Genomic DNA, 25,535 nt, shown 5'->3' with positions numbered 1-25,535 from the left:
TACAATAGATCAAGGAGACTCCCCTCCCAATCACACATGTTCTCTGTGGCCACCATAGTGCAACCGAACATGGAAAAGCAATGCTATGACAGAACTGGAGACACGAGGAAAATCAAATCACTTCAATACAATGAGTTGGGCTGTTTATGTCCCTTATTCTGTAGCTGTGCTTCTTTCCTTCTCTCTGTGTTCTCCACCATCTCTTCTGATCTGCAGCCCCTCTTTGCCAGTTAGTTCTGTTGGCTAACTCTCTCAAACTGCCTTTTTATCTGCAAAATTGACCACGATTGAATTTACACCAAAGAAACACCCACTAAAGAGACTTAATTGCTGTCCTTGATGTCTGCCTTGCAAACCCAAACAGGTATATAAGGGGGACACTGCCTCAGAATTGATTCACATGAAGTTCAAATGATGGCAGGCAGGACCACGATTGCATTTTGTGACCAATGCATCTCTATGGACTATTTGGAAGTAAGCTACTCAGATTCCATGAACTTGTTGAACAATGTCTGGTCAGCATTACTAAAGGAGAAACTTTCTTTGGATTGAGTGGACACCATACTGTGATTAGTGAGTGTGCACTGATGTACTTTTGCCCTTTTTTACTTCATTTATGTGTATTTTGGCTTAGTAATAACAACATACTGTATTGCACCTTCATCCAATGACCTCAAAGTGTGGCAGAAATGTGAGTAAGCTGAGTTTTGAGACACCCCTATGAGGCATTATGCACATTTTACAGATGGCACAGCTGAGGCAGAGTCCAGTGGCTAAACTGAGAGTAGATCTGTAAGGTAGTGTATGTTAAAGAAAACTGTCTCAGAAATACTTTATTCCACTTGCCAGTGTGTAAACCTGAATGAAAAGTCTAAATTTACGTAACTTATGCTTTTCCCCAACCCTTTAATTCACAGCTTCTTAAATATCAGAGTAAAGCACAGGGCATTTTAACTTACAGACTCCTGTTAGTTGCATTTCTTGCCACACTTCCATACGTGAGATACACCAATCTAGAGGAGAACGGATTCTTAGGGACATGTAAGTTACATGTTACTGGCAGAGAGCCTCGCTCATGTCTAAGTAAGTCAGTCACTGTAAGCTGGTGTAAATTACATATTGGAGGGTGCAGGGTCAGAAGAACAGCAACGTAGACTCCTTCTACATGGAATTAGTAGGCCAAATACGGCTCTCGTGTACCTCAGTATAAATTCAGAGTAACTCCCCGGACGTGTAAACGAGAACAAAAATGTGCAGTTAGCCTTAACTTCCCTGGGCCTAATTCAGAATTGATGCTCAGTGACTTGCCCAGCATCAGGCTGCAAGTCGGCAAAAGAGCCAGGAACAAAACCTAGAAGTTCTGGTTCCCAGCTTCCGACCATTGAGACCTGATGGAAACTAACCCTTCTGGGCTATGTGAAATGGGCTGTGGAAAGTCTATGGATGGTTACTGAAGGAACAGTGGGAGTTCTGGAAATGAAACAGAGCTTTGTATTTGAAATTAACATAAGTTGCTATGATTAATACAGAGAAGAATACAAACTTCAGAGTTTGAAACTGTGTCTGTGAAGGACTCGGAATAATTCAAAGTGAAGTCACTCATGTCTACCCAAAAAATAAGGAGCTCCGGAGAAAGTGTAACTTGGCAAAGAAACTTTCCAAAGACAAGTTTAGAAATCTGTAGATCTTTTCCAGCCCTGCGTACATCTTTGCTAAAGGCAGGAAGAGCAAGAGTAAGCAAATACTTTTACTATTAGGAACAGTTTTATTAAAAGGTACAGATTGTAGGACTGATTTTTTGCTGCATGGTTAAGCACAAATGTTGCTTTGGCTGTGGAAGGCTTTTTACTGGAAAAGGGCACTAATCAGGTTTTTAGCTTCCTTGAGTGCTGCTTATGGACCTGTTTCCATATTTAAGAGTCCAGCGGCCCCATATGGGTCTGCACAAACTAATGGGTACGACTGATTTCTGTGCTGCAAATGCAAGGCGAGGGGGGGAGGGAGAGAGTTTATAACAGGAGACAAAAGAAAAGGAAAGAGCAAACCCAGACCTTCTGTTTCCATGGAGTCATTTTGAGAAGGCATATTTCTATAGTTCCGCTTCCGTTTTTAGAACAGAGCCCTCTTTTCTTAACCCCCCCCCATTTCATCCCCTTGTTGCCATTCACATTGCTGATGTATACTGCTGTTTCCAATCTATATTCTTTGTCTGTGTTCTATCTGCCAGAGGCGGTTTCATTCCAGCCCTGGAAACTACTGTAAGAATGGAGATTGCTTTGCAGTTTCGGGAGGGGCGTGTGGGGAGGTGGTAGTTAGCAGATGCAAAGTCCCCTCTTTTTATTTGATTTCTCTCAAGTTTGTAGCAAATTGCTCTACTTGGCTGAGTGCTTTGCACCCCGCCGGGATTCTGAATGTAGCTCGAAAGCACCCCACTGACCTGCTTGTTTTGTTTCTCTTTTGTGAATTCCTGTTTCCAGAAAATTATGCTCAAATAACCAAGCTCTTGGCAAAAACCAGCTTTGTGCACCGACTGGATTTCCTGCTAGCCTGTGCCTCTTTTGAGGCAGTGAGAATTGGGTTGCAAGAGAAAGATGGGGTTAGCTTCCCCATTGCTCCCTCCCAATTGTCCATCTATCGGATCGGTAATGTTTACTCACTCTGATCATATTCTGTCCCCTAAAACATCCAGATTGGCTGTCATGGCTCGGATGAAAATCCCTCTGCAGTTTCAACTGAATGTTCTGTTCTTCATGTCTCTCCTAAAGCATGAAACATGTCAGCTGTTTAACAGTGTATGACATCACTACACAACAGTGATGCTGTTAAACAGCTGATGTGTTTCACCATAGAGTGAGGGTGAGTTTTGCGTGTGTGTGTGCACATGCATATGAAGTTATTCTTATGTTCAGCTCATAAAGACCTTGGGGATTTTTTGAGATCAAAGGCATTGGATAAATGTAAAATATTAGCTCCAAATGCAAAGTTTGGATTTTATTCCAGCTACAAATTGTCCCCAAAGACTGTAGGGTTTTGTTAGCATTATCGCTTATTTCCATACGTTCATCTTGTTCTGCTAGTCTGCTGACCACATGTTGGTCTTCAATCTTCAATCTAGTATTGTTCCACCAGAAATTCTAAATCCAGGCAGCTTCATGGTGCTCTGCCCATTCATTTTCTCATCGGGACTTTCTCCCTGATGCAAAAGATCACCCAGCCTATAGATAGCACGTGGGAATAAAAGCAGTTTCCCTATCAGGGAAATCAGACTCCAATTATTCTAATGTGTTTGTTTACTGGCATGGCTGTGACACTCCTGAATATTGTGTCAAACTGTGAGCTTGGGGATTTTTCAGTGCCGTTCATCTGAGGCCGTCAGTGCACTTTACAAACATTCATTCATTAAGCCACGTTTCCCCTTGGAGAATTTGTAAATGTGCAAACTGAGGCACAGTGGTTAAGTTACACAGTGCTAGGAGAACCAATAATATAGAAGCCAGGAATCCTGAATCCCAATCCCCTGTTCTAACCTCTAGAGCACACTGCTGTTAAACCAGGGCTTAGAAATGTTTCCTGCAGACCCTGCTGACACTAAATGGTTGTCTGGGGATTCCAGCCATCCAGCATATTGAGCCAGCTTTATTTCTCTGGTTATGGTTGAGCAGGCCTCTAGCTGAAAACAGGACTGCCCAGGGCGGGGGGCAGGCAAGTGGGACAATTTGCCCCAGGCCTCACAGGGCCCCCCATGAGAATATCGTATTCTATAGTATTGCAACTTTTTTTATGGAAGGAGCACCTGAAATTGCTTTGCCCCAGACCGCCTGAATCCTCTGGGCCGCCCTGGTTGGGAAGCTCTGATCTAGGCTGTTGACCAGTGGTAGCTTGTCTGAAACTGGAGAACTCAATCCACCTGTGAGTTCAGTTCATGTTTTAGCTTTACAATGACATAAGGGGTCTCTGCATCACCCCACAACCTACCTTTAACTCTAGTCTTACCATTTTGCTTCAGCTGCACTACTTGTCAGTTCAACTGCAGTTTCCCTTGCATTTTAATTTTCTAAACCGTTTGCAACAGATTGCCTAGCCTGATGAGTTGAAGTGTTTCATCCTCTAACCAGAGGCGGGTCTAGGAATTGCGCCGCCCCAAGCAGGGCGGCACGCCGCGGGGGGCGCTCTGGCGGTCGCCGGTCCCGTGGCTCCGGTGGACCTCCCGCAGACGTGCCTGCGGAGGGTCCGCTGGTCCCGCGGCTACGGTGGACCTCCCGCAGGCATGCCTGCGGATGCTCCAGCGGAGCCGCGGGACCAGCGGACCCTCCTCAGGCACGTCTGTGGGAGGTCCACCGGAGCCGCCTGCCGCCCTCCCGTGGGACTCCGCCCCAAGCACGCGCTTGGCACGCTGGGGTCTGGAGCCGGCCCTGCTCTAACCTTGGAAGAGGAGCTGGGAGACAGAACTGTCTCTAGTACATTGCAAAACCCAAAATCCATTGTAGAGCAGAAGTGAGCTGAATGCCTCTCCCTGCCCTGTCACAGCAGATATATGGACACCATATGGTCAAGCTTGGAGGATATTTTCTCCCCTACACACGTAGCCTGTTTAACAGAACACAAACCACTCTGGAATATAGACTGATGCTGTAAATTCAATTTAAGATATTTGGGGGGGGAAAAAACACCCCAAAAAGAACATTAATTCTGAATGCTCTGCTCAGAGTTCAAACAAAGATCCATGTCTCTGTGCTGTCAGTTTGGAAGTAATCCCCAATTTGCAAAATTTGTATTTTTTTTTATTGCAACTGCGTTTTTATGTCCTGATTTATAAAACTTAAGCCAGCAAGGAGCAGCAAGCACTTTAAGCAATCGGGGCCATCCCTGCATTGGGAATAAATCAGCATCGTCCCATTGACTTCAGTGGCGCTATGCCCAGTAACGCCAGTTGAGGATCTATTCCATATTTTGCCTCATATAGAAATCGTGGGGGGATTTTGTGTTGTATTTTTTGTTGTTTGTTTTTTTGGTTAAAAAAGGGACGGATGCTCAGCTGGGGTAAGTCACTGGCGCTCAGCTGAAATCAGTGGGACTGTGCTGATTTTCACCAGCTGGCCCAAAGCATTTGGTAAGAAAAGAGAGTGACATTTTTAACACTCCAAAACAATGCAATGAAATTAGAATCTAGAAATCTTGGTGCACAGGACCCCTCCTTCAAGCATTTCTTGCTTCATATCTAGTACCAAAACCCCTTCCTGCCAAACACACACACACACACACACACACACACACACACACACACACACACACACACACACAGTTTAAGCCATCATGATGACTGGTAAATATTGCCAAATGAGCAAACTTGCCTTCGTACCATAGGAACTGGTGCTCCAAAGAGTGATGAGAAACAGAATTGGGACTAGTCAATGAGCCAACTGGAGAGAGAGAGAAAGAAAACTCTTCAGATCTAGGGCCAGATTCTTAAAGGTCTTTAGTCACCTAGAGATGCAGATAGTTGCCTAGTGGAATTTTCTGAAGCGTCTAAATATAGATGTTCATTTCCCTGCCCCTTTGAAAAGCCTATTAAGCACCTATCTGCATCTCTTGGTGCCTAAATACCTTTGAAAATCTGGCCGTAGGTTGCCTTTGAAAATGACCTTAGGCTCTTAAGTCACTGCAGCACTTGAATGTTACCCCCTGCACTGCTCAAAGTGCATTAAACAGCACAAGTAATGTATCAAATGTGGTTAATCTCTCTTCTCCTTTCCCCTTAGGAAAATTCTGTGCAATGTAGTGTTGTGTTTTGGAAGGCGTGTGTGTGTGTGTGTTTGTTTTAATTGTCTACACTGCTCCGTGTTTGTCAGAGAACACAGGTTGAAGAAGTGTACCTTGCATTTGGAGAGGAAGGTGGTGAGGTTTGTGATGGCATTTCCTGGGCGAGTTCGTTCCATAGTCTCAAACTAGCCACCAAAACAGCTCAGTCTCCTGCACAGATGAACATAAGACCAGCCATACTTAGTCAGACCAATGGTCTATCTAACCCAGTATCCTGCCTTCTGCCGGTGGCTGGTGTCAGGGGCTTCAGATGGAATGAACGGAACAGGGCAATATCGAGTGATCCATCCCTTGTTGTGCAGTCCCAGCTTCTGGCAGTTGGAGGTTTAGGGGTTGCATCCCTGACCACCTTGGCTAATAGCTATTGACAGACCTATCCTCCATGAATGTATCTAATCTCTTTTGAACCCATCTATAATTTTGGCCTTCACAACATCCCCTGGCAATAAGTTCCACAGGTTGACTGTGTTGTGTGAAGAAGTACTTCCCTAAGTTTATTTTAAACATATTGCCTATTCATTTTTGGGTGGTGACCCCTGGTTCTTGTGTTATGTGAAGGAGTAAATAATTATTCCCTATTCGCTTTCTCCACACCATGAGCTTTACCCATATAGCAGAGAGTTCCACTGTGCCAGAGGAGCAGAGCTGTCAACCCTGGTCTTTATCTTGGCACATTAGATATACTGGACTCTGGCTACTGAGCATCTTGAAGATAAGGACTGATACCTTGAACTTCTCTGTGGTGGATGGGCCATCTCCTACCTGGGACCTCTTAGTGATTCCTTCATCCTCTCCCCTTACTGGATTACTTCATTTGAATTGATTTCAGGACTGTCAAACCCCTAGCATTCAAAAATCGCAAGTGGTCTGTCCCTCCTTCCCCTGGCTCCTCCACTCCCCCAATTGTGAGATTGGCTTAAATCAGGAGAATTTTTTGTATAGTGGTTCTTTTTTTGTCTTCTGGCTTTTGAGCCACTGGTATTCATGTTTTTAAGCTTTTCCTCTATAGCCATGAGGGTTGGAACTTCTTTTTCTGTTTCAATGAAAGCTGAGATGTCCACATAACCACATGGCTCCAGGAGCTGGGACTCTGAGAGAACTCCGGATGTTATGAGAGACGCAATAAAATTGTGGCTTGACAACACTGTTTTGAATCTGTCAGTGCTCCATCATGATTGAACTGGGCCTTTCCCTCGAATAAGACAAGTGGTAATGGCAAAGTACAGTAGCACAGTGTGGTGACAGCAAAGTGACACGGTGAGATCATGTGGTGTCTATAACTCTGTAGTAGATTGATCACTGCCAGGCACTAGTTTTACATGGAGCTCCTGGTAAGCTACTCACTTCCTAATGAGGTGCTCTGATACCACAGTGATGAGGACAGGAAAAAACCCATAAATTAATACAGCAGCTAGGCAAGCGAACTCTGTTTTTCCAATAAAGACCAAGAGTAACAGCAAATTACTGTTGGGAAGTGGTACAGATGTTTAACAGCAGATGTTTTACAACCTCCCTGTATCTTTGTCCTGAATCCTTTTAGGTAAAATTATAGTAAAATTACTACTTTCTGCACTGCTTGGGACTCTGATCCTGTTAGACCTCATTAGCAAAGCATGGCTGGACATGAGTAAAGACTTAGACATTACTCCTTGGAGGAAAAGCTAGATGTTAGGAAGTTCTGATAGCAATTCAGTATGGTTCTTTCTTAATGAGCCACGTTCCGAGCCTGGTGTTAAAGGGCAGTGGGCTGCTGAAAAAGCCATCTGACATGTAGTCATGGTGTTTCAATTACAGCCGGGTGCCGATTTTCATGTGAAACTTATTTTTGGTGAAAAATTCAATTTGGCAACACCAAAACATTTTGCAAATTTGTGCTGCTCTTGCCAAATTGCTTAGGGAAAACCAAACAATGCTGAAAATTTCAAAACATTCCGATTTTCTTGGTTTTAAATGACTTTTTATTTCAAAAGTTCCTTTGATTGTTGTTTTAAAAATTCCAAACCTATTTTAAAGGATTGGAACTGAATATTTCATTTGATCCAAACCTTTTTTATTTTTTTTTCCAATTTGCTGAAATGTTTGGAAGTTTTCATTTTCAAAAACACTCTTTTTTGACTTCAGAACTGAAAAATCCTTTATTCACCCAGTTCTCGTTCCAGTCCGAGAGGAGAGGCATGAACCTTAGTGTGCAGGTCAAAGTGCAAATTGCAATCGATCTACCTCAAAAAACCCCCAAATCCTTAGTTTGAATTCGGATTCCGCAAGTGCAGATGGAATGCTGTGTCCAACCCCGAGGTGACCTCATTTCAGTGGTGGTATGGAATGACTCCTCTAAAGTATGTACAATTTGGAAAGACCAGATCCTTCAGGCTGGAATGTGCTCTATAAAGGTGTATCATGATCTGCTACAGTGATGGGTGCAATAGAAATCCCTAAAATAGATTAGGATTTTGAGCATTGCTGATCGTCTGTGAACAATGCAACCCTTTCTTGTGTCCCCTTTCCCGTCTGATTGCTCTTTGCCTACGCTGAATAAAACAACGTCAAAGAAAAGCCAATGTATTTATTCGCTTCTTCCTGAGACTTTTTAAAAAGACCCTGCTTTTGTGTGTGGAATCAAATGCTTGATAACAGACAAAGCGTTGCTAACTAGCATGGAGGCACAAAGAAGCCCCTTCAGAGGAGCACATGACCTCATCGACAGGATTACTTGATTACATGAACTCAGACTTGGTTGCTCACCTAAAATTAATGGTAGGCTTGCTTTGCAAGGAAGCTCATTCATCCCCTCCTCACCCCCCATCCTCCCCAGCAGGGAAAAGGCTTTACCAATGTCTTCCCTGCGTGCTGAGATTAAACATGTATGGAAATGCAAACCACAAGGCAGATCTCCCTAGTTAGATTCCCTGCCAGGCATTCACAGGCTTCTCGCTGGACCTTTGCTTACAGCCACTGCCCTCGCTGGAGGGGCTGAGGACCAGCGGCAGTTCCTAGAGCATGTCAGGCCCTACTGACTTTGTTGGTTGTCCTGGGTGCTTGGAATATTGAAACCCCAGGCTCAGTGCCTCTGTGGATTCTTGGGGGCATGCACGCAGCAGCAGCTACCCTTTTACCAGGGTGCAGCATGTGTTCCTCCCACACACCCAGGGTCCCGCCTGATTGCCTACGTGGGCTGCTGTCAGCACTAGTGTCCCCTGGCTCTTGTACAAAGTGGCTGAGATTTTTTTTTGCAGGAGCAGCCTAGGGGTTTTAGCTGCCAGCAGAGTATTTGAATGGCCCAGGGGCTTTGCAAATCCCAGCCTCTGGGTATGAGGACCCAGAATTTGCTTGACACTTGAGCATGAGTGAGAGAGGTATGGAGCACCAAGCTCCTAGTCTCGGCTCCATAGATCCTTGACTGTACAAGTGTGTCATTAAGAATAGGGACAAAGGGCTTTTACAGTAATTGAACATACCTCAGTGCTTGGACAGAAACTGCACAATGAAGTGACGTGGCAACATCCCACTGTGTTGCGAGCTGGAGGCATATTTGGTGTAAGCCAGTCTCTGCATAGCAAGGAGCCCAGGAAAACACTGGAAAGCAATGGATCTGCCATCTCCTGTTAATGAAGTAAAACAGACTGAGACACATCATTTATTTCTCTCTAATTATAAACAGTTAACAGTGCATTCCATGAGAGCTCAAACACAAAGTCATGAGCTAATTCTGAATTATGGAGGCACGTCCGTTAAGGATTATCTCTATTTATCCAGAGCTTAATTAATTGTCTTTAATTCCAGTGGCATGAGAGAGACATTATTAGAAGCTTGTTCGTTTCTGTGTTTAGGAATGGGGCACAATGCCGATGGCTAAACATAACTGTTACATAATGCCACGTCGGATGCTTCTTAACATAAACATTAAATGCAACGCAACCTGCTGGGTCCGATGCAAATCAAGAGCAGGCTGGAGATTCAAGGATACATCTAGAGCTCTTCTTCTGGGCCTGATCAACTCAATGGAAGTCTTCGATGGATGTTGCATTGGGCGTCTAATGCATGTTCTTGCGATAAAGGACTCTGCAGGTCTGTGCTCTGTCTGTCAACTTTCCTATTGATTTCAGTGATAATGTGAGCCCTAAGAGTGTGAGTTGATAAGTTTACAACAAATCAAGACATGCCTGTGAATTCCTTTTAGGGGGAAAGTGAGTTCCAAAAACCTTAGGGGCTAAAGTGTAGCTTTAAACAACAGTCCTCCATAGGGGGCACTGCAGAGTCACACTACCCCGCTGCTGCTCCAGGAAGATAGGTGTGTGTCTGACTCCAGCAGAGCAGTAGTTGTGCAATTGCTGCTGCATCCTTTGGAAGGTGCAACATCCATTCCACTGCATCTGCTGGCTTGTGCAAAGTGGGGCTGGTGGCCATCGTTTCCACCCTCTCTCTCCTCTCCCCGGCTCTGAGGAAGCTAGGGCGGCTCCAGGCATGAGACATGAATGTTCCTTGTGCTCCCTGATCACAAGGATTGGGAGTGTGCCCAGCAAGTGTCTCCTCACACGTATCCTCTCTACTCTGTGCTCACCTGGGCAAGAGCAGGCAAGAAAGACCTGAGATTTCATTAGGAAATGTATCTCCCCAAATTCGGTCCTCTCAGGATCAGAGAAAATTCCTGACGGATGAATCCAGACGGGCCGGAATTCTGCAGTCTATGTCAAAGAGCAAAGGCCATCATAGTTCAGATGGTTTGAACTATGAAGGGGAGACAGTGCTGCTGCTTTTGGAGTTTTCATATATAGGCCATGGGTTATCAACATCCAGTCTGGATTCCCTCATGCTCTGGACGCCACATCACAGCTGCTATCCTTAAGGCTGCAAAGGACAGGCAAGGATTAATATCCTGCAAACTACAGACTCCGTATGGGCCTTTTTTGGTGTTCATGCTGGCAGAATGCTACTCCTCAGTCAGCCAGAGCAGTTGGAAAGGGGAAGGCAACCCCTCTCAGCATCCCCCTCCCTTTGTGGAGTGGATCGGTGCCCCTCCAATACTCTGGCACTGGGGGCGTTGTGGTGGATGCAGAATAGTATTCAACCCAAGATCTCCCACATGGCAGCATGAAGCCCTACCGCTACCCTAATCTCAATTTAATAATGTTAAACACAGATCTGTTGTTTAATTTCCTCCAAGAGTGTCCAGATTCTGGAAGGGCTCCAAAGGAAGCACTCCAGCCTATTCTATAAATAATTACGCAGGCAAGGCTTTAACAAGAGTATCTTATACCCAGCAATCCTAACCACCGTGGTACTCAATTTCAGCACTGAAAGAACTATCAGAGTCTGTATTTTCCAAAGACATCTCATCTGCCCTCTGCACCACTGTTCTTGTCTTCTGTATTAGCTACCTATTTAGATGGCATATCCTGAATGTTTTTAACCCTTTTGTCACTACCTGTAGTCACTCCAAGCCACATTGTTAGTTGTCTTTGTATTACATTAGCATCTAGTGGGCTCTCAATTAAGATCAAGGTCTGATTGTGCTAGGTGCTGTACATACATAAAAAGACAGACCCTGACCCAAACAGCTTCATATGTATTGTGCAGACCAGGAACTGAGCCATGGAGATATCAAAGATTGAACATTTCAAAGGGCCCTAGGGAGTTTGGCAACCGACTCTAATTCATTTTCAATGGGATTTGAGTGCCTAAATCCCTTAAGCTCCTTTGAAAAATCACAGCCTAACTGACTTGCCCAAGGTTATGCCAGAAATTGGAAAGTAACCCAAATTTCCTGAGTCCCAGTTTAGTGCCTTATCCCCAAAACCCAACCTTCCTCTGAATTCATTGAAATTGATGGACTGCTAAGATGTCAGATTGCATTTACCTGGAATGCACATCAGCAGTCATGGAGTCCCAAAGAAGCATGCACTCAAAGCCTTTATGAAATCTATTTATTGCACATTTTCTACTGTCATTTTTTCCCCAACTGTATCTTGGCCAGTTAGCTTTATTTTCTATTTAAGTTGCAAGCAATTGCTCATCAAATCTAATATTTTATAGGTTTGAATATGATTTCTGTGCTGTTGATGTTGGAAAAAAACCCATGTCTAATCCACAAACTGCCTCTATTGAAAAAATTCCAAACCGAATGTTTAATTTGGAAACATATGTTCTCTGTCTGGGATCTTGAACGACAAGGGTAAGCCTAGGATGAGTTTCTATAGTTGAGAGTACAAACCTCCTAAAAACAGTGGTTTGGAATGCAATAATAGATTCTAGTTTTAGAAATTGCTGTTGTACTACAGTAGATTTGGTCTCTCAGGGGTATCCAGGGGTGCTTTATCACTCAGAATTTACTACAGTTCCTTTCACATTGTTTACGGATACTGGCTTTAGTTTTTTCTTTCCCTTCATGGTAATGTCACGCTGCTGCCTTTGTAATACAAGACTCTTCTAAATTCAAAATTGTACACAAAGCAATTAATTTAAACGCCTTCCAAAACACCCTTGGCAAAATTTTCTCCGCATGCTGCTTCTCATCCAAGACGGGAGGGCTGGAGGCGAATATTAATCTTAATGGTTTAATTCCAGGATGATACACAGTAGGAACTGTAAAGCAGAAACTGTACAGCTATTCCCTTGTTGAAATCACAAGAAATTGCTCAAGGGAAAAGGAAAGGGCCGAGACCTATATGAAAAAAAGTGAGTGGTAGAACGAGAACAGGCATAAGTGAGAGGAATCATTTTGCAAAGCCAGTGGCTACCAAATGAGATCAAGTGTAAAAACCCCAGCTGATAAATAGTGGGGAGATTTTTAGCTGCAGAAATAGCAGTGAACTGCTCAACTCCCATAGGAAACCAGTGTTGTGTGCCTAAAGCCTTCTGTGCCTTTTGCCTTAGTAGAGGTGGATGAATAGAATCCAGTGGTGGAGGGCTGGGAGAGTAAATACATCCCAGTGCGAGGAAGGACAAATATTATCCACTGCTTGGAGTTGAGGAGCTTAATCCTCAGGTCCAGCTGAGCTGTGCTTAGTACAAGACCCCAGGCACTCAATGGGTCAAAAAAGAGTTTGTTTGCTCCTATGATATTGCTACTCTATGATATGGAGGCTGTTTGGGAGCAATCAACATAAACATCAGGGCCTATTTATAGCCTCCCCCAGCTTCCTTTGTTTATCTTAAGTGCGCTAGCACAGTGTTTCTCAACCTTTTTTATACCAAGGGCAGGGTTGTTGCCTTCCTAAATGGTGTCAGGGAGATCTCTCGGACCGGTGCCGGCCCAGGGAGTGGTTGTTGAGAAACTCTTCCCCCATCGGAGGTCCTCTAAGTCATTTTGGAAGGAACGGGGTTTCCATAATTTCACCACCACCATTTATGGTGCATGCATTTTGCACATATAACCCATCCTTTTCTGCACAAAAATTAATCCCAACTTGAGGGTGCAGATCATTTTCCATTCTGTCCATGGAAAATGGACAAGATCTGGGAGTCGTTAAGGGGGACCTTGGTAAATGTGACCATGTGGGTCAGTAACAGCTGTGCCAAAGCGAGATGAAACACAGATGACTGCAGGATATAGCCAAAGCCCTTCATTGTAGACATTTATCCACATCAAACAAAAGCCTCAATTTGTCCTTCAAATAAGAGCTATTTAAGCTGTAAAGGCAGGAACATGAAAATGAGGGTTTAGAACTTGGGCTTGATACTGAGAGGTTCTGAGTGCCGCCTGTAGGAGGCTGAGACCTAAGATGCAAGACAGAAAGGGTGATCTTGTGTTTTAATGTACTGGAGTAAGACTGAAGACACCTGGGTCTATTTCCAGCTTTGTCAGAAACTTGTATTGCCTTGGGTAATTCACTAAGGGTATTTCTTCACTGCCCCGCAGTTTGGAGTTACTACCGGGATGTGAACTGCAGCCTGCATCGAAGTGCTGCACTCTAACTCCTCCATGTGGATGCTGTGGGCACAAACTTAAAGGTCCCTAGTTCACACTAATAGTCCTGTTTGTAGAGGACTATGTCGGTGCAAACTCAGGACGTTTAAGTTTGTTCCTGCAGCATCCACACTGGGGAGTCACAGCACAGCTCTTTGGTGCATGCTGCAGTTCACATCCCCAGAGTCCAAACTGCAGGGCAGTGTAGACGTGCCCCAGGCCAGGCCTCTGTGTGCCTCAGTTTTCCATCTTTCAAATGGGAGTAATAACACTTCCCTTGTCCATTGTGACTGCAAGCTCTTTGGAACAGGGAAGTGTCTCTCCCATGTGGTCTCTGGGCATCATTGAAATATTCTAGTAATAACAGGAATTAAGGGCCCACAGAACCTTGCATTTCACCCTCCATCCCTTTAGTTACATGAATACATTTTCCATCCATTCTTTTTTTTTCCCCAACTGCTTTCCTCATGTTCCTGTGTCTTTGTCCCATGTTAGTGCCCGGGGCAAGCTGAGAGCTATGGTTCTTGGACTTAGCATGTCATACTTTTCTGCTTGTGTAATCATGAAGATGCAAGGCCGAGCTTTTCTTGCATCCTGTCTGATGCAGTTGTGGTCCGCTGTGTGCCACTTCATGAAAGTCACATCCTACGGCAATGCTTTTTGACTCCTTACCCCACAAATGGTTCACCACGTCTGAGAGAGTGTTGGCTGATTTGGGGCTTAATCCAAGATGACACTTGATAACATAATGGCACATGATGTGACTTGCCTAAACTGGGAACATATAATTTCCTTCCAACTGGCTGCTGCCTGCATTTCAATGTGACAGTGCCTGACTTGGTGTTCTGATAAGCAGGAAACTGGAGGGTGTTCTCTCCCTCTTTTTCATTCCTTATGGATTTCTCTTCAAAGTAAGAACATTTCAGCAAATGTATTTCTTACACTGAATTTCTAGGGATGGATTCAACCTATACATTTGGAGCTGAGTTTTGAGAGCTTCAGATCTGTCCTTTCGCTTCCTGTCCATTGAATCTGGATCAGCAATCTTGGATTCTTTGGATCTCGAATTTCTATTCAGGTTTCTCTCTCTTTTCTTTGCAAATAGTGGACCAAATACTTCTTTAGAGTATTTGGTGGGTGCTATAGAAAACCCCAAGAGAGTTACTTGATGATGATGTCCACAGAGATAGAACTCAAACTGTCTAGATTCAAAGCATGAGTCTATCTTGCTTGATCTAAAGAACTAGGCCCATTAGGTTGTAGGCAGTGGAAAACCGAACCTTTTTGTGTGGTCCAGTTGCTGTACGGAGAACAAAGAACTACCCTGGGTTAAATATAGGTGAAGAACATAAGAACAGCCATACTGGGTCAGACCAAAGGTTCATCTAGCCCAGTATCCTGTTTTCCAACAGTGATCAATGTCAGGTGCTTCAGAGGGAATAAACAGAACAGGTAATCATCAGGTGATCCATCCCCCGTCGCCCATTCCCAGCTTCTGGCAGACAGAGACTAGGGCCACCATCCCTGCCCATCCTGGCTAATAGCCATTGATGGGACCTTGTGATGAGTTGCCCACCTTTAAGGTGCTACCTGATGTACTGGGGTTTCACAGAGCCCCTCCTGCTCCACCAGACTGGATTCCCTCTCCCGGTTTTGCTGAATTAGGCTCTCCAGCCTCTTGCAGCGCGCACACACACACACACACAGGGCCACACCCAGCTGCAGACACAGACTGAAGTCAGCTCTGTGGGTGAGGACTCACCCAGCACTCACAGTCACACCCCTTTTGGGGAATAAACCCAAAATAATACTGTCTTGCACTGTATACAAAGCTCTGCACAGCGCAAGCTCATAAAAATTTGCCATCTCCCTCAATGTGAAGAGAGATATGCACAACTTCTTCCTCCCCCCCCCCCCATTGGAAATTGCACAAACTGAGTTTGATAATAAACAAAACAAATTTATTACCTATAAAAGGCAGATTTTAAGTAATTATAAGGGATAGCAAACAGAACAAAGCAGATTACGGAGTAAATAAAACAAAACACACATACTAAGCTTAAGATCTTAAAGAGACTGGTTTCAAGAAGTAATTTCTTACCCTAAATGTTATTTTAGGTAAGTTGCAGAGTTTCAGTAGCTTAGAGTTCCAGTTATTTTTTTTTTCTTACAGACTGGACCTCTGTCTCCGTCTGGATTCACCCCTGCCTTTCCCTTCAGGCTAGTTCCTTTGTCCAGTCAGGTTCTTTCAGCAGTCCTTATTCTTGGGTAGGCAATGGAGGAGAGTTCCTATTAACCCTCTCCCCTGCCCTTAAAAGGATTTACCTAAGGCGGGAATCCTTTGTTTGATCCCCATCCCCCTACAGAGGAAAAGTACGAGCAGTGTCCAAGATGGTATTTTGTATCAGGTGACAGGACCACCTGACCTGGTAGTGTCACAGCTGTGCCCCAGGATGGCTCTGATGAAGGAGAGAGATTAGTATCTTCACAATTGTATTCATAGAATCATAGAATATCAGGGTTGGAAGGGACCTCAGGAGGTATCTAGTCCAACCCCCTGCTCAAAGCAGGACCAATTCCCAACTAAATCATCCCAGCCAGGGCTTCCTCAGGCCTGACCTTAAAAACCTCTAAGGAAGGAGATTCCACCACCTCCCTAGGGAACCCATTCCAATGCTTCACCACCCTCCTAGTGAAAAAGTTTTTCCTAATATCCAACCTAAACCTCCCCCACTGCAACTTGAGACCATTACTCCTTGTTCTGTATTGTTCCCTCCTAATGGCTCATCAAGGCCGTGATGGCCCATTGTCTTGTGTGTCTCCCCCAAATACACACACAGTTGTAAAATGTATCTTAGTTAAGCCATATTCATATCATAACCATATTTCTATGAAGAATGTGGGGTGTAACATCACTGACCTATCAATATATAGACAGATAGAACTTTGTGAGTGAGGGAATCACTATTTCTCTCTCTCTCACACTGTTGCTTTCCCTGTTTCCTGTCTGGACTCTGGAGATTCAACCCAGTGTAAGGGTCTTCCATAAGGTAGAAGGACTAATTACTGGATATTCTAAATAACTCAGCAGCCAGGGATTCCCAGTGAGAACATTGGGAGCTGCTGAGGGCTGAGCTATGTGGAAAACATGACTGCGCACAATTTCACTACATCCTTACGGTCCATAACTCACTAAGACTTTCTGAAGTGGCTTGAGTCATCCTTCCTAAAACCCTTCCCCTTGAGAACAAATCAGATGGCAGCCAAAGGAAAAGATGCAATGATTTTGCATTGATGTGTCCCCCCCCCACACACACACACACACCGCGCTCTTGGGAGGCTGCAGCATAGAGGCAGACAAGGGCTGTTGTAACGAATGATCATTTCAGCTCCCTGGAGTGATTTCATTGAGTCTGTTTTGCACTGAGAGTGTCTCACTGGGTTCTTGGGCCCTTTGGCATCTCTGGTGGAAAGAGACAGCATTTTTCTAGGCTCGAACGTACAGCAGCAGTGAGGAGATGTGATTAGCTCAGAACCGTTCACTTGTTGCCCGGCTGCTTCAAAAGCCTCAATCCCCACAGCATCTTACTTTCTTTAAAACGTTTCAATGCCCTCTACTCCCTGGCCCAGCTGTGCTCGAGAAGATGATGCAAGGTCAAGGGCCCTGGCACAGTGGTGGTATTAGCAGATTTCCTTTAGATGGGTTGAGGCTTTTGAAGCTCTTCCTTGTGAAAATCCACCCTGGCAGGCACTTTTCAGTGCTAATCCTTGGGAATGAGGTCACTCGCCCCACATTAGAAAGTGCCTGAGCTTTACCGTTTCCTCAAGTCCCCAAAGGGAAAATATCCCAGAGCAGGGCAATTCCTCGTATGAGGCTTCTGTGCCTGTTTGGTGGAAAGAGACAGAGAGACAAGGACACCACAAAACATGGACAGCTGCCCTTTTCGGTGCACCCCAATCCTTGGGGTCACTGGGGGCCAAATTAGCCCCTGGTGCATGTTTGAGAAGCCCTGAGTCCTGATAACCCTCAGAGGGCTGCTGTGCAGTCAGTGGTTAGCAGAGTACAAAGTGCACCATTTTATGCTTCCTGTGCCAGTGGGTGCCACAGAATATGTGTAACCAGCTCTGTGCCAGCTGAGGATCTAGCCGTAGATTTTCACTCTAGATTTTAACAAAACGTGCAAAATATAAAATACGTTGACACTATTTGTTCCCATCCTCTCGGGATAGTGAAAGTGTCTGCCTGGGTCTAACTGTGTGTGTGCACATCTGTGAATTTAATTTCCATATTATGACATGTGGCAGGTGTCTAAAGAAATCATCTCAGGTTTTGCCTTCAGTGCAGGTGCTGCAGAGACATTTATTACCACCTGCAGTGCCTCACCACCGCAATCTGCCTTGATTAAAACCACACAATGTGGTTGTTTGCATACTTATATCACCACGTGTCCAGACATCATCTGATGGTCCTGCCACTCCTTCTGAATTTACAAAATGAACTGAAAGATATTCTAGAATTATAAGCTAGGACACCATACATTTCTCCTCACACCTGGTAGCTTCCAACAAATTTCTTTTTTGGAAAATATTAATAGATTGTCTTCCCTTAGCAACCACTGGGAGTCAGGACTCCTGGGTTCTGCAATCACTGTAAATATGGTTTTCCATTTTCACTTAAAAAAAATAGATTTTCTATGTTAAAAAAAGTGAAAAAACTTCAGCTTGAAACACCCCCAAAAATACGATGCTTTGAAATTCTCAGAGGTAAGGTACTGCTATGTAAAAGAAAAGTGCTATTTTTCTTGGTATTATGGAGAGTCCATCTCCTTTCCATCGTATATTATTATTATTATTATTTATTATTTATTATTCATTGATGGTGATCAATATTTGATGGAGTGTTTCTTTAGGAATTTTCCCCATTTCTTTTCTCATAATCATCAAATGTCAGCAAGTCATTCTTTCATGGGATGTGTACTTATTTCCTTCTGAACCCTATCAATAGAAATTCTGAGTCAGCCAGAAGGGTTAGTTTGAAACTGAGGCAGGCTTCTTCATCCTCCACCAGAGGTTAACTCTGCTGCCTTTGCAGTGCTTCATTGCCTCAGCTGGTCCAGTGGCATGTTAATAGTGGCTTTAGCGTTCCCTCTGCCTAAGTTAAAAACCAGGACTCTGGCCATGGCCTCTGCTCTGTTTTCTGAATGCCTGGCTGCAATTCACTTAATTCCTTAAGCATATGTCCAAGGTTCTAACAGTGTGATGTTGAGGCTACAGCTTAGGCTGTTGTAACTTTTGGGTCCGGTTACTGTAGCACTTAATCTTATGCCTTCCTTGAAAAACAAAACGGTCTGCAGTGACTCTCTACCGTCTTCTGTACAATGCTGCTGCCACGGCAACTCTATTGTTAAATCTTTATGCAATATCTTCAGCCTACCAGTAGAGAGCCTCTGAAATAGAGGATTGTGTTTTAACAACTCCTGCATCCTCAATCGTGGTGGCTTAGTTGCCGGTCATGGGCATTAGGAGTAACATTTTCCAAAGCTCCTTCAGCTTAGGAATTCAAGTCAATGAGAATTAGTCTCTAAGTCACTTAGGTGCTTTTGGAAATTTGACCCCAGGCCAGGAAAATCTGACTCAGTATGAAGTAAAGAGAATGGCTTTGATCAGTTAAGCAGTGTTGTCAGCTTCACAAGCAATGGGCTGGATTGAGCACTGAAGTCAGTGGAGTAACATAGTGTCAGAGGAGAATCAGGCCCAGTGTGTGTTTATCTGACATTAGTCTTTGACTCAGGCTGGGTGCTATAAGCTGGTGCCTGTTTGTCAAGCTATTCCAAGATCTCTAAACTGGTATATCCATCCTAACCAAAGGCTGAAATACTGGCTCAGGTTTATTCATACCTAACCCTAAAGAGCACGTCTCTAAGAAGATGGTCTGGTTATAAAATATTCTGCCTTTTATTTCCTATGCCATAATTTTTTCTTCCCTTTCTCCCTTCCCCACCAATTGCTTTAGGCCCAAATCCTGGTCCTTACACGTCACATTTGTTCCCTGCAGAAACCCTCAGTTGCATCAATGGGATTTCTGTATGCAGAACAAGTGTAGACTGGGCATTAGTCTGGCCCGCAGCGTAGACCACAAAAGAGAATTGTGCCTAGAATGCATTTTGTATCGTGGTGGCTATTTTTCATGATTCTACTATATGTTAGCTGGATGAAGTCTGCAGCAAAGTACACGGACTAGTGAAGAATGGAAAGAAGGGAAAAGAAAAATAACCCTGCAGTCCAGATGGGATTATTTTCCCAATCAGAAACAAAATGTTTGTCCTATTTCATTACATGTTAGCTAAGAAGCCTAATTATTGTCTTTAATAAAAAAACATGTAAAAATGCAAACTGCATTCCTGGTTGGTTTTGTTTTTTTTCCAGTTGTACTGTGTCTATAGCTAAGATAACTAGTGACAAAAATAATACACTTAGAATATTTCTGACAGGTGGTTCTGCTAGAGGTTATTGATCAAAGGCTTGATTGCCAACCTGTACTCATAAGATTCAAAGTATGGCTACACTGCAGTCACACCTTGTGTAGCTCGTGTAGACCTACCTAAGTGGAGACAGTAAGTGGAGACAGAAAGACAGATGAGGGAGCATAAAGAAACAGTGGGATCAACCCACCAGTTACCTAATCATTGTCGAGTTTGTTTGTTTTTTGTCGCCATTAGAGCAGGATTGAGCATTTAGTGAATAAGGGCTGTTGCATCTGGACCCTCTTTTGCCAACTCTTGCAAGCTTTATAACCTGCTGTACATTCAAATATCTCAATCCTTGAGGTCTGTGGGAGAATATTTAAGAGATATCTACATTGGATTATATGCCTGTAACCTTTGTTGCTATGCAAGTCAGCATCCAAGAAACATCACAGAGCGGGGATTGATGGAAGCAAACAAAGACCAAATGCTGCAGGTTGCCATGGCTTTACATCTCTCCCTTTTTAAACGTCTGCTCATGGGTGGTCACTAATGGCCCGTACTGTTGCGTAAACATGCTTGAAGGATGGGAGTTGCAGGGAGGAGTGTTGCCTTTGTTGTTTCAGCCAAAAAAATAGATAATTTATGAAGTAGTGTATGGAAGTTGTCTGGTAGATTAGGAAAGATCTCAGATCCAAGTGGGGAACTCAGCTCCCCGAGCCTGATCCTTGTCAGATCAGACAAGAAACACCTGATCTGAATCAGCCGGGATACACTGGAATCCTGCGCTCTGTTTCAAAGCACAGCAACCACAATTCAGGCAGAGTGAAGTGCTTCTTCCAGACCACCCCCGAAGAATGTAAAAAAGATGTCGGTAGGGATGAAGTCTTCCAGTGTCATCCTCCAGCAGGGAGGCTTAATTGATTGGGTCAGATACACCTCTAATAAATCTATATATGATCTTGTGACTCTTCAACGGTGGAGTGACAGTGGCCCACTAAGGAAACAGGTTTTACAGTTTCCAGCCACATTCCAAAGACACAATTAATACTGTCACAGAGCCATATCCCTTGGGCATTGGTCTGAATCCATATTCCTTTAGGCTGGGATTTTGCAAGAGGCCTAAGGGATTTAGGTGCTCAAACCTTTTGAAATCTGTTAGGAGCTGGATGTCTCACTTTCCTGATGTCTTCTGACTAATCTTAAGCTTGCTAGAATTAGGATGACATTATAGGAGTATAATATTGACTGGTGACTATTGTTTACTAGTTTGGAACATGCATGGGAGCAAGTAGAGGAACATAAGGAACTGGGTTATTTTCTGTGATTAGGGGCCTGTTATATTAGTTTGAGGCCTTGTGGGAGTAGTTATACTAAAGGCTGGATTTTAGCTCTAATCACTGCAAGCTTAATAACCCAGTTACTTATGTCCACCTACTTCCCCTATGCATGTTCCAAACTAATGACCAACACACACAGGTCAATATTGTATCCCTATAATGTCATCTTCATTCTAGTGAGCTGAAGGTTAGTCAGAAGACATCAGGAAAGGTTGTAGATCAACATGCCTAAGTCCACTTTCTATATCCCAGCCTTCACTCTGTTGTTGATCCTTTCACCAGCCAGTTCCTAAATGTAGCTAGGTTTTTGTCCGTCAGTATCTTGTTGTCAATGTGGACAGTAATTTTGCTTATACACTGTGCAGACATGGCTAACATCTGACATAGACTTCTCCCAAGAAGCACTAAACACCTACAGATAGCTTGGAGACAATCAAGGTCTTGAAGTAAAATACATAGCGTACCTGGGATCTCAGCTTCATCGTTTGTAAGACACTTTGAGATCCTCAAGTGTAAGTCAGGAAAGGGCTTAAGCACCTACTTAAATCCTGACTTCACTGGAATTCAAGTACGGGCATGAAGTAAGCCTGTTTTTAAGTACTAGGGATACTTGCATGACTAAGAGCCCCATTTATGGATGGGCCTAGGTCACAAATTGAGATGCAGATCTCATCTGAACTTCACCAACCATTGGGAGTGTCTGGCTCAGGACCACCTCTATTATTATTTACCTGGTGACTTTTTCCAGCACAGAAGCTGGGTTCAAACACTTTTGAATAAACAGGGAAAGTGCTGGAGAATGATAGACAGAGAATGAGATGTGGTTGCACCTCGTGTGGTTCTGATTTATTTCCTAATTAAAAAAGATATAAAACACACTCTTTGGGAGCTCTGCTTTGACTATGCAAAAAATGGACCTGGATAAAGGGGGCTGGGGTGTTCTTGTTCTCCTGTTATAAAAGTGGCTGGAATTGCATGGGGGAAACAAAATTGATATCTACACTTTATGGGAGGCAAAGGGCCATGAAAGCTGATTACCCAGCTGATCTCTATTGCCATCAGAACCTTGGGTATCAGAGTCTTTATTGCTGTTTGGGCAGTTACCAACACAAAGAAAAAGAGGCCACATCCAGTCACGGGCCAACCACTGATCTATCCATTTAACAAAACTTTTATTTTAACAATAGAAAGCAACACAAAAATTAAGGTATTTATTAGGGAGTGATTGTGTAGCCTGCTTTGCAGGCTCTTTGAATATGTTGGCCTGACAGAAGAAGGGCTAATTCTGAATGGAAGAAGATTGCAGGGCAGTTATTTTTTTATCTGCTCTCCAGTTCAGACCACTTGAAATTCGGGGGGCGTGGGGTGAGATGTGAATTAAAAAAGAATGACATGCAGGAAGGGCTGTTCTAGTCCAGCCAGGTGGCCGTGGCTAAAAGTAGGTACTTTATGGCTAGCTGATGAAAGATCAAACATTGGAAAATGGTGCCTGGTGAAAGGAGTCACCTGTTGCTGAAAAGACCTGTTCACACCTGTGTCAATGTGAAGCTTTCGCTTTCTCTTGAAGGGCTCAGGTGTATCAAAGGGGTTTTGTTTTCTTTCTTTCTTTCTTTCTTTTCTTCTTCCCATTACCATCCTTACTCCCCAGCACACCTGGCTGGTGTCCTACCCTTCTGAAAGATGGATGTAGCTCAACACAGTGCAATATACCTGCTACACTTGAACTAATATCTGTTTCTCCCAGTACATACGATGGGTTCGATCCTTAGCAAATGTAAACCAGTGTGGCTGTGAAGAAGATATCAAAGTCCATAAGCTTGACTCTTCTTCTGAGTACACATTTACTTCACTGCCGTAAGCAAATTCCTTTGGGGGGGGTCTATATAAGACGCACAATACGTCTTGACATTGATCCCCTTTCCACCCCCCGCTCCCCAAGTCAGTTATATATAAAGGGAAATGGTTGAAATTGGCTTAGTGGCTGTGACATGCTGGATGACACGTGATTTAGGTCTCCAGTGGCCTGATGCTTTTTAGGCTGAGACCACTTGGTGGCTGGGTGAGAGGAGGGAGGGATTGTTAGTTTCTTACTAGAATGACATCAAAATGTAGAATTTCCATTTGTTTTTTAAAGGAAATCATCTTGATTTTTGTGTTTTGACTAGTTCTGCTTCTTACCCTTTTAAAAACTGAGTATCCTTCAGTAATAGCCCCCAAACCTACTGCTCACAATACTCCTTTCAGGGGGCCAGATTCTTACCTCAGGTGCACATGCACAGTGCCCATTGTCAGCAATGGAATTTACACGTGTGCACCGGCGGCTAGAATTTTTGTCCAGTATGGGACTCAGCAGTTTTGGGTTCCATTCTTGGCCTGTGAATCACTTAAACTCTCTGTGTCTCAGCATGGTCACTTGTAAAATGGGGACTCATTCGCAAGTGCACCGGGGTCTTGGATGGAAGGGGATGGATTGTGGTGGTGTTTAAATGCAAGCTCAGTGACTTGAAGGTGACTGGCTCTCGATGTCAGCAGTGGTGCTCCTGAACTCTTTGAGGCCACCGCACTTTCGGTATCGTGGATCTTTAATTGGGAGGTCCAGCGGTAACTCATTCTGGGCAACTTTCATTGTTGTTATAGGGTGAAAGTACATCAGGAAGAGAAGAGAAATCCTTTTTCGTTTGAGCTGGCTCTCCAAATTCTTCTCCGGACTGTGAAAGCAAAACGGCATTGAGGAACCAACAGTGTCCCAAAAGAGCCGAATATCACCATGGGGCTTCCCATGCAGGTTTTGACCTGTGCCATCATAGCTTTGCTATACCAGCATGTCAACGGTGGGCTCATCAAGAGAATTATCCGGCAGAAGCGGGAGACTGGGTTAAACGTGACCTTGCCAGAGGATAACCAGTCTGTGGTCTTTAACCACGTCTACAACATTAACGTACCCATGGGCTCCCTCTGCTCCGTGGACTTGGACTCAGCTAATGAGGACACAGACTTGAAGTCCCAGGTTGAGCCAAGCAAGACCTACCAGGAGCACACGGTGAATGAGGGGAACCAGATTGTCTTCACACACCGCATCAACATCCCCCGCCGGGCTTGTGGCTGTGCGGCTGCTCCTGACATCAAGGATCTGCTGAGCAGACTGGAGGAGCTGGAGGGGCTGGTATCCTCTCTACGAGAGCAGTGCTCCAGCAGCGCTGGCTGCTGCCCCAGCAGCCTAACAGCAGAAGGTAAGACGGATGGGAGAAGCTGCTGCATAGCAGGGTCTGGGTCTTGGCTGCAAATACATATTAGTGCTTGTTGAAAAACAGGGGAAAATGAACCCCATCAATTCTGAAGTGCCATCAAAATTGGAAATATTTTTGACCAGCTTGTGAAATGTTAAGATACATTTGCAAGACTTGGATTATCCACAGGCCATAGCCAGACAACTGTTGTTCATTAGTCCCTTTGGGGCTTAGGCTGCAGATAGGCAGCCACGTGCCTAGAGGGAGGCGGCAGCATGTGAGGCCGGGGGCTGAAACGTGGCCACCTTGGGAGCTCTTATCCTGAAAACGTAGGTGTCTGGAATAAGGTTCGGTGGGAGTTTTGTGGATCACAGCGCAGCCAAAACTGGGGCTTAGGTGCCAAAGTACCTTTGTGCATCTGTGCTTTCAACACAGCTCTGCTTTATAACAGCAGCTGAAAATCAGGCCCTATATTATTATGATTTATCATTTTGCAATGATGGAAAGTATTATCCACTGGCCTGGCCGGAAATCCATCAACAGGTCATGCCTTGCAACTTCAAAGTGCTGCCCAGATTCAAATTCCTCTTCCCTGCCTCCCCACTCCACCTTATCCCCATGTTACAGATGGGGTAAATGAGGCACCGAGACTTTATATTCACAAGGCAGCACACCCAGGGGTCCCCATTCTTGGCTGGCCATTAGGGATGACCGTAATAAACATGATTAATAATAAATAATACATTGCCGGAGCCGAGATTGAAACTCAGGAATTCCTGGC

At 44.3% G+C, this 25,535-nt stretch overlaps 1 protein-coding gene across 6 annotated transcripts in view; it reads left to right on the top strand.

Annotated features, from left to right (window-relative positions):
- Positions 1-25,535, top strand: part of TNC (tenascin C) — a 94,228-nt gene that overhangs the window by 9,813 nt on the left and 58,880 nt on the right. For all 6 annotated transcript variants that reach the window (XM_044992980.1, XM_044992978.1, XM_044992977.1 and 3 more), the window contains exon 2: positions 24,165-24,757. In XM_044992980.1, coding sequence (XP_044848915.1) covers positions 24,295-24,757 — 463 coding nt within the window. In that variant the 5' untranslated portion in view covers positions 24,165-24,294. The remainder of the gene's footprint in view (positions 1-24,164; positions 24,758-25,535) is intronic.

The sequence above is a fragment of the Mauremys mutica genome, chromosome 18 (genome assembly GCF_020497125.1).
Source record: "Mauremys mutica isolate MM-2020 ecotype Southern chromosome 18, ASM2049712v1, whole genome shotgun sequence".
NCBI lineage: Eukaryota > Metazoa > Chordata > Testudines > Geoemydidae > Mauremys > Mauremys mutica.
This window is presented reverse-complemented; position numbering and strand designations above follow the sequence as displayed.